Here is a 10,069-nt window from a genome sequence, read left to right on the forward strand (position 1 = left end):
CTCATAAACATTAACATTAGCCAATGTGAGAAAGGCTTTTAGTTGCTTAGAAGTTAGCCTGCAGTCCTTTGAAACCTAGTGGACTTTTACACGTCTTGCTTTTAGAGTGTTCTTTGTTGGTAGACCACTCCTGGGGAGGGTAACAGCGGTCTTGAATTTCCTCCATTTGTACACAATCTGTCTGACTGTGGATTGGTGGAGTCCAAACTATTTAGAGGTGGCTTTGAAATCTTTTCTAGCCTGATGAGCAACACCAACTCTTTTTCTGAAGTCCACAGACATGATCAGACTTTGATAGATCCCTGTTCTTTAAATAAAACAGGGCACACACTGACACCTGATAGTTATCTCACTGATTAAAAACACCTCTGAACAGATGGACTCTAATTTCACCTTCAAATTAACAGCTAATCCTAGAGATTCACATACTTTTGCTGCTCACAGATGTAATATTGGATAATTTTCCTGAATAAATAAATGACAAAGTATATATTTTCATCTCATTTGTTTGATTGGGTTCTCTTTGTCAACTTTCAGGACTTGCATGAATATCTGATGATTTTTTGGGTTATATTTATGCAGAAATATAGACTATTCTTGTTACGGAACTGCTCAGAGACTGAGTGAGGATCCAAATGCAGTGTTTATTAGGAAAGTCCAGAATCAAAATCAGACAGCAGGCAAGGGTCAACACACAGGCAATCAGTCCAACTAAACAAGGCAGAGAACACAGCCAAAGAGTCCAAAAACCAAGATACATAGAAACGCTCAGAGATGCAGTGTAACGCTTACAATACTTTGCAAATTATGACAAACTAACCCAGACTTATATAGGGTGAGCAGACAGGGTAAATGAGACACAGGTGCAAACTGCAACAGCCTCCTGTTTATAATAAATGCTAAAACTGTGTAGATTACTCTGGAGGTAAAGGGTAAAATTTGCAGTAACCAAACTGAAGTAAATAATTTAAAGCAAAAATAAAAAAGAAACCACTATGCATCCTAGTGACCTGATAGTTTGTCTCTGATCCATAACCAGTGACAACATGACACTACTGTGTTGTAAACAGCTGCCCATTTATTCACAGAAGACAATTTTTCCAATCCCTGCAAAGCTTACGTGTTTCTTAATTTACTGCTCAATCTTAAAAATAAAAAAAAGATTGTAAATATTCTAACAATTAATTTGTTTCATGCCATTTTCAAACAAACAAGCTGTTTAAGTTCCACTTGTAATCAAGAATGAACATAATGTTGCTAAAAAATGAAAAATAAATGAAAAAAAAATTGTAACATTTGTTTGATGTGTGGGTAAAGTAAAGGGTACAAAAATAGCAAAATGTTGACATTAGGATAATAAAAAGGCATGAAATAATTTCTGGCTACAACCTCTGTAATTACATAATTTCTTCTTACTCACAAAAAAGTAAATCATACATAACTATGAAACTTCTCTTACATCACACATGCACTCTTAACAATAACAATTCCAAAGGGGTGGTTTCACAGTGAAGCCATAGAAGAAGCACTTAGAAACCTTTCAGTGTACAGATCTTAAAGGAACCTTATTTTTATTTTTCCACTATAAAGGACCTTTTGTGCAGTGGAAAGGTTGCATAGATGTTAAAGGTTCTTCGTGGAACCACAGATGTCAATAAAGAACCTTTATTTTTAAGAGTGTGGCAAACTTTATATATATAAAATGATTTCTTTACCAATTTTGGGAAGCAGCCAGAGACTCACCGCACCTTCAAAAAAATCCAACTGAAGTGCGTGGACCTGTTAGCTTGGCATTGAAAATGGTCAACATGTGACCGAAACGTTTGCCTTGTTTTATTCAGTAAATTGCATATATCGTTCTCATCTCGCTTGTGATGCTTTAATGTTTGAATGTGCGGACTCTTTTCAAGCTCTTTTACCAATTTTGAACACATAAAACACTCTGATAAAACACTTCCTACTACTAGCATAGCACTTCTGATCCCGTGCGACTGGTGAATCAGACAGCCACACTGTTTGGGATTCTGTCTGGAGACAGATAGTAGTAAGGCAGCTTCTTTCCGTCATTTCGGCTCTTGATGACGTTAGTCACTTCTGCAAGTTTCTTGCAGAATTTCACCATTGCCTCCTTCACAGGTTTCTCAATGAAGTGTTCATCTGGATACATACCTAGGAACAACTGCAAAAATCATACTTTACAGTATTTGTCATCGCTCACATAGTTTTTATATATTCATAGTTCACTTATTTCAGACCTCATTTTCTTGAAACTGACTGAGGGCCCACACGGCTCCCAGATGCCAGCAGGAGCGTCCTCGGTCAGGCAGACTCTCCACTATGTGTTTCAAATCCACTTCGCCCTTCTTTGTAGGAGGAGGCTTCCGCATGGTTGGAGGGGAATTTGGGATCCATGAACACCAGTCAAACTGGAGTAAAGTTTCAGAACATTGATATTAGCCTTGGACTTTTGCTGTTCATTTTACTTTACAACAAAATATTACAGAAACATTATAGTGTGTTACCTGGCCAAAGTTTACTCCAGCATGTTGTGCAGAAGCAGTGAAGATGACGATAGTTAGATACTCCACCAGCTGCTCTTTAGTTTTTAAAGTCTTGGGAAACTCTGCACACAATGATAATGTGTCATCACATTTACATTCATGAGAACACAATGTGGCCTGTAAATAAAGGCTAGTAGCCCTAAAATTAATAAGTAGTTGAGGATTTGCGAACAAAAAGATTTGAGGTTCAGTCCACCTGCTGAAAAGAACTGGAAAGTTGCTGATGTCATAAATATATTCTGTCACCTTGAGCAAACTATATTTAATCCCAGACTTCTTTTTATTATTATATATAAAACAACCATACTCACCCTTGTGAAAAAGTGAACTTAAATGTACTGAATGTGCAATTTTAATGTACTTCAAATCTTAAAATTATATATTTTTTAAAACTGTCCTTGCAGAAAATTTATTATTGAAATAAAAGGCCACTTAATTGTAAGTACACATTCTTGACTATGTTTCTTAACACACTTTTAAAAAGTGCACTTTGAAATAATGTCAAATTAAACATTTTGCTAACACTTTATTTTAAGGACCAATTCTCACTATTAATAGTCGTTTATTAGCATGCATATGACTAGCATATTGGCTGATTATTAGTACTTATAAACCACATATTAATGCCTTATTCTGCATGACCATGTTTTAGATCCCTTAATCCTACCCCATACCTAAACTTAACACCGACCTTACTAACTATTAATAAGCAGCAAATATGAGTTTGTTCAGGGAAAACATAGTGAATATGTGTTCCCTATTCTAGTATTTTAAAGTACATTTTAAATTGTTATTTTAATTTTGATGTGATGACTAACATACTAAAGCACATATAAAGCACTTGATCATAATTTTTTACTGTAGTGTGTTATTCAATATTACACTCAAAGTTAATATATTTAAATGTACAAAATTGCAACACCATCATTACAAAATACATGTGTATTGTAATAATGTGTAATTATTACAAATATATTTAAATACAAGACATACAAGTTTCAATAGAAATTACATTAAACTATAGTTTACCGTAAATGCTTGTCAGTACATTTGGGTGTACACTTTAACCATATTTCAAAAACTATAGAAGTAATTCTGAAATTTATATTAATAGTAATCCTGAAAACTTCTACTAGTCAAAAACCACTCTAAAGATCAGCTAATTGCATTTAATATAAATTGAAACTATAATACATTTTCATTTAATTGAAATGAACATGCAATTAAGTGTCTTAACACATTACATAAGTATATTTAAGTATATTCTTTCCATAATAAGTACTCTTTTCGAAAGTATACTAAATTGTACTCCTTTGTGTTATGCAATTTTGTGCATATATTTACCACAGTAGTCAAAATCCTGCATTCCAAAGCTGCAAACATCTTTCACAAATGCCTGGATCTCTTCATCTTCCTGGACCGTCTCATCTTTGTCATAGTAGATGTTCACTACATCTGTCACAAAACTAGGAAGAGATCAAATCAATATCAAATTATTGAACAAAAAAGGTAAAATTGCAATTTTTGTCTTTTTAATTCCTTTACAAACTGAATGTCCACACTTCATTTTGTAGCATACCTTATCACTGCCTCCCAGACGCTGCAGCCATCATCTCTGTAGAAGTAGTAGGGCAGTTCCTCCTGGCTGTCCATGCCTCGTGCTTTTATGGCCTCTGGGAAACACAAGGACCTGTATGTGAATTGTTTCATGGACTTCTGGACCAGTTCTACGTGGCCACCTCCACCTGTCCCATTAGCCTGTGGGACAAAAAACACTGCTGTAATACTTAAGACTTTGGTCAAATGTTACTGTAACTGAACAGTTAGCTCCTATCTAAGTTTGCATCACTATGTGTCTGCGCATACCCAGACTGTCAGTCTGTGAATTAGTGGTGGGGATTTTTCAGTGACCAGTTTCAGTTTTTTGCATCAGTACACCAGTAGGTGCAGACAAGTTATGAATGAATCAGTGCATCATTCACTCAGCTGATTCATTCATCAACACGCACTGATTCATTCAGAAACAGAAACGAGACAAGTGACTGTCTTTATAAGTGAGTCACTGAATTATTAATTCAACTGATTTGTTCAAAAACTGGCTGTAATTGCTTACTCTTGGTTAACTTCTTCTTGATATATTTAATGTATACATGCAATATTAATTTTTTCACAATAATGATTTAACACTAAAATAAACCTATTAAATATTTTTTTTTAAAATTCAGACAGACAGGAAGTTCGGCCAATTATGGCATTATTGGTATAATAAAACTAATCAAAAGCTATTAGTATTTTGACCAATGTGGGAAAATTGGGTGTCGTTAGACTTTGAATGCCGAACTGAATCTAAAGAGACCGGTCTTTTGGGCCAAACTGTTTAGAAGTTATAAGTAATAATAGCCATTTTTCTCCTGATCACTAGGTGCCAAAACTGTGCAGGTACCCTCAGGTCCTGGTTGTCATAACACAAACCAAGTTTGGTCTTAAAAGGTTAGTTCACCCAAAAATGAAAATTAGCTTGTGTTTTACTCACCCTCAAAGCATCCTAGGTGTATGTGACTTTCTTCTTTCAGACGAATCCAATCAGAGTTATATAAAAAATTTGTCCTGGGCCTGGCCCCTCCAAGCCTTTCAATGGGGGTAAGCGGGTGTTGGTTGTCAACAGTTCAGAAGACGTGAAATAAAGTGTGCGCATCCGTAATAAAACGTCCCTCACACGTCTCCGGGGGGTGAATAAAGGCCTCCTGTAGCGAATCCAGGCGGATGACGTAGGATGTATGCGTCATGCGCGCGCCTCTGAGAAATGCAGGAGCAAAGGAAACAAAGTTTCCTTACTTTAGCAAAGGAAAACCAGTCTCCTCTTGGCTTATATCGAAATCCTCCAACATTTTTCTTTACAAATCCTCGTTTTGTGCTTCTAATTCGTGAATGGCATTTTGTTTTGTTTTGTCTCCGCGTTCGTCACTTATCTCGCAACGCCGACGTCCTTCGTCATCCGCCTGGACGTCTTCCACGTACGACAGTCAGCGGAAGTGGGAAAAAGTGTTTATTACGTTTGAAATATGGATATTTATCTTACAAAAACGCATGGATTCGCTACAGGAGGCCTTTATTCACCCCCTGGAGCCGTGTGAGGGACGTTTTATTATGGATGCACAGACTTTATTTCACGTCTCCTGAACTGTTGACAACCAACACCCGCTTACCCCCATTGAAAGGCTTGGAGGGGCCAGGACAATTTTTTATATAACTCCGACTGGATTCGTCTGAAAGAAGAAAGTCACATACACCTAGGATGCTTTGAGGGTGAGTAAAACACAGGCTAATTTTCATTTTTGGGTGAACTAACCCTTTAATACGGTTGAGTGTTCCAGAGATATAACCTCATTTCCACTTAAGTGTGCTCTTCATAGAAGTAGTTCAAAAACGGTTTGACTAATCAACTTTAATTTTTTTTTGGGGGGGGGGGCATGGTTCGAAGATGATTTGGTTACATTTTCCTGAAATGTTTTTTTGGGAAAATTCAAAATGGTGGAAAATGACTTCACAGGTGCAATAAAATCTGAAAGAATTTTGTTTCTAGCCCCTACGGTTCAGAAGTTAATAGTATAAACATGAGTGGAATTTTGGACAGTTGGTGGCGCTAGAGGGAATGAGTTAATGTTCAGACTGGGCTCTATGTTGCCAGATTTCACAACTTTTTACAACACACTCTCAGAAAAAAAGGTACAAAAGCTGTCACTGGGGCAGTACCTTTTCAAAAGGTACACTTTTGTACCTTTTAGGTACTAACCTTTAAGGCACCAATATGGACTGTTTAGGTACAAAGGTGTGCCTTTTGAAAAGGTGACAGCTTTTGTACCTTTTTTTTCTGAGAGTGCATGGTTCTATGGGCTGCCTTAGACTTCTAGAGCGGAAGAAGAAAAAAAAAGAAGAAGAACACTAACAATTACAGTAGTTGCCTTTGGAGGAAGTGAACTATTAGAGGAAGGGGACACTTCTGACCTTGTCGAAGAGTCCACACTCACAGATGAGCTGCTCACGAGCCTTGGTGTTAATGGCAATGGTGAAACGGATGTGAGGTAACAGCAACTGAAAGAGCAGAGGATGTCTCTTAGAATGTATAATCAGCCATACATAGGACATGGACATTATTTACTCATGACTTATTTAATTCTATACAGAGAACAAAGAAATTACCTTAAAAACAGGATGAACTGCAGGCAGCTGTCTGAACATGGCTATGCCAAAGACCTCAGATATCAGATGTGTCCTAAGAAGATGTGTGACTGTCTGGTGTACGTGGAAGTCTGAAGATCTCACCCAGATCTTGGCCAGCAACCAGTCGTGCTCATCATCACTCGGGAGGAAGATGGGATTATCCTCTCCTGGGCTCTGCCCCAGCTATGTCAATAATATAGAGGTCATTTTCAAAACTCATTCAGCCTATTTTTATAGACAGTCATTTAAGCAATTGGGTTACACTTTTCGATAGTCCACTTTGGACATTCTACTAACTGTAAGTAACTTTGCAACTACATGTCAACTAACTCTCATTAGAACATTAGTAGATAGGGTTAGTAGAATAAGTTGTCATACTTGCAAAGTTACTTGTAGTCAGTAGAACATCTGTTGAGCAACCATCAAAATAAAGTGTTATTAGATATTAAACAGAAAAATGAAACAGTCTACTAATACTCTAATGACTGCTTGTTGACATGTAGTTGCAAAGTTACTTATAGGTAGTAGAATGCCTAAAGTGGACTATCAAAATAAAGTCACAAAATCATTTTAAATTATAATAATATTTCACAGTATTGCTGTTTTTACTTTATTTTTGCCAATAAATGCAGCCTTGGTGAGCATAAGGGTCTTCTTTCAAAAACATCTTATCGACCCAAAAATTTTGAATGGTAGTGTATATATATTTTTATTTATTCATTTGTTTTGGGATATTTTCAAAGGCATTTTCTATTATCAACAGTATTTTTGCACAAAACATATGCTGAAAATTAGCAGAACAATGTATACCTACTGATGAAAAGATCAGCAATTTTTTAATCAAGAGTGTATCATTGTTCAACTAAACAGTCAATACTGAAAGATATTGTATGGTGTTCACTGTGTTTCTCTCTTGTTTTCATTCTTAGATAGAAAAGTGAAATAGTGAAAAAGTGAAATGTTTTTCAAGAAAACATTTGTTGTCACCTTTGTGTTAAATTGCTTGTATTCTCAGTTTTTCCAATTGCTTCTGACAAAGCATCTACTAAACTAATACGTTTTTCTAATTTCACACGGCAGCGTGATAAAAGAAATGGAGAAGCAGAAAAGATCTTATCACATACTGTGCTGTGTCTGATACTGAGGCTTCTAGCACATGAGCTTGTTTTGTGTGTAGTTCAGATACCTGGATGGCGATTGGCATGATTTTGCTCTGACTGTTCTTATAAAGCAGACAGATGGGTGCAGCCAAGTACTGAAGGGTGCATGGGTCCGTGGCATTGGGAGTAACAGCATCTAATATCTCATAGTCAGCTATAAAGATGTTTCCTTCCTGAAAAGCAAGATACTACATTTGTACTAAAACCATGTTGCATGCCGAATAGACACAGATAAGCATGTGTTGCGAGTGAATCATACTGCACATGCTAATCTGCTCATGGATTTTGGGTTGCATACCTTGAGCTCTTCTTCCAGCGTGAGACCCCTCTCCAGACTGTCCTCAAGAATCTTTTGTGTGACTGGAAATTTGTCAGGAATTTCTGTGCATTTCCTGATGACCACTGGATTACAGCCGTTCAAGAACTGGTATCCGAACATGAAGTCTTCCTTCCAATGCTCCATCACATACTCTGTGCAAAGGACACAAGTAATAAAATAAAAATGCCTATCAAATAAAAATAAAATGTATGTATTATAACAGATGAGAGTGTTTGTGAGACGAATAATTATGTGTAATGTGCAATTCTTGAAAGTTGATAAAGATATTGTAAAGTTAAATTATGTATGCTGGCGGTTCAAACCTGATATTGTATTCTTAATTCTCACAAATATACGCTCAAAATCTGCAAAATCTCCCCATGAAGACTGGAACATGTGCATGAACTGGTTTATGCAGAGATTTTCGATCCTAAGGAATGAAACACAGTCATTTAAATAATGGTACATATGACCTATGATCTGTTATATTGAATAATATATCAAAATAATAAAATAAAAAGATAGACATTTACTTGAATAGTCTACCCTTGTGAAAAAGAAGTACACTTGAGCATACTTTTTAAAAAGAGTAGTTTTTCCAGAACTAATATACTTCAAAGGAATATATTCAATGTACTGAATGTAACGTTTTTGGACACTTAATCACATGTTATTAGCAAATAAATGAAATGTATTATAGTTGAAATATTATTATTTTTTAATTATTTTTAAATATTCAATCCAATTAGTTGAACTTAAAAGTGTTTTTGTGCCCATTTAAGTAGTACATCTTTATATATAATTTCATAATTGCTTCTATTGTCTTTGAAATGGCTAGTGTACTGCCATGGTAAAATAAAACAATGTAATTTAATGTAATTTCTTTACATAATTAATTAATATTTTAGTTTAGATTATCTGCAAGTCTAGTTTTCAAAAAAAATAAATTTGAAGTATACTACAAGTGCACATTTAATAAAACTAAGCACACTTGTTTTTCACAATGATAATCCAGGCTTTCTCACAATCTTTTCCCACATACTAAACTCAACCTCTGCACCTCATGCATTAAAAATGAGTTGTTGTGATAATCTAACTGTCACTGTGCCTGCAGATATGGGTGGTAAACACATGTATGCGTGCGACTGAGAACGACACTTCTCAAAACTATTTACATCAACAACACAATCGACCGAATCTGCAGTTGCCTCCTTTTAACAGTCACACTTTTACATGAGCACAGGCCAGCACAGTTCTTTAAAGGGTTAGTTCACCCAAAAATGAAAATTCTGTCATTAATTACTCACCCTCGTGTTGTTCGAAACCCGTAAGACCTTTGTTCATCTTCGGAACACAATTTAAGATATTTTTGATGAAATCTGAGGGCTCTCTGACCCTCCCATAGACAGCAAGGTAACTACCACGTTCAAGGTCCAGAAAAGTACCAAGATGATCGACAAAGTAGTCCGTGTGACATCAGTGGTTCAACTGTAACGTTACGAAGCTATGAGAATACTGTTTTGCGCAAAGAAAACAAAAATAACGAAAAAATGATACTGTCGTGAACACGAGTCCAAAGTGACGCAGTAGAGACGAAAATGTGGAATAAAGTCGTTATTTTTGTATATGTTCTGATAAGTATAAACAGGGATTCCACTATCATGGAAAACCTGGATATAGAAATTCTGGAAGACCTGGAAGAGAACTAATAAAAGACTTTATTATTATTATCATTATTTATTTATTTATTTTAATTTTAAAAATTACTATTTTTTTTTATTACTAATCAAGGCTATTCATTTGATCAA

General features: G+C 35.8%; 1 protein-coding gene across 1 annotated transcript in view; it reads right to left on the reverse strand.

Moving 5' to 3' along the window:
* Window positions 1–1,831: 1,831 nt before the first annotated feature.
* LOC107708393 (arachidonate 5-lipoxygenase-like) overlaps window positions 1,832–10,069 on the reverse strand; it is a 12,754-nt gene continuing 4,516 nt past the window's right edge. The window contains exons 5-14 of the mRNA XM_016512593.1: window positions 8,585–8,691; window positions 8,241–8,413; window positions 7,969–8,115; window positions 6,762–6,965; window positions 6,567–6,653; window positions 4,141–4,319; window positions 3,906–4,027; window positions 2,523–2,623; window positions 2,256–2,426; window positions 1,832–2,179 (exon numbers count right to left, since the gene is read on the reverse strand). Coding sequence (XP_016368079.1) covers window positions 2,000–2,179; window positions 2,256–2,426; window positions 2,523–2,623; window positions 3,906–4,027; window positions 4,141–4,319; window positions 6,567–6,653; window positions 6,762–6,965; window positions 7,969–8,115; window positions 8,241–8,413; window positions 8,585–8,691 — 1,471 coding nt within the window. The 3' untranslated portion in view covers window positions 1,832–1,999. The remainder of the gene's footprint in view (window positions 2,180–2,255; window positions 2,427–2,522; window positions 2,624–3,905; window positions 4,028–4,140; window positions 4,320–6,566; window positions 6,654–6,761; window positions 6,966–7,968; window positions 8,116–8,240; window positions 8,414–8,584; window positions 8,692–10,069) is intronic.

The sequence above is a fragment of the Sinocyclocheilus rhinocerous genome, unplaced genomic scaffold, assembly GCF_001515625.1.
Source record: "Sinocyclocheilus rhinocerous isolate Xijiao unplaced genomic scaffold, SAMN03320098_v1.1 scaffold295, whole genome shotgun sequence".
Lineage (NCBI taxonomy): Eukaryota > Metazoa > Chordata > Actinopteri > Cypriniformes > Cyprinidae > Sinocyclocheilus > Sinocyclocheilus rhinocerous.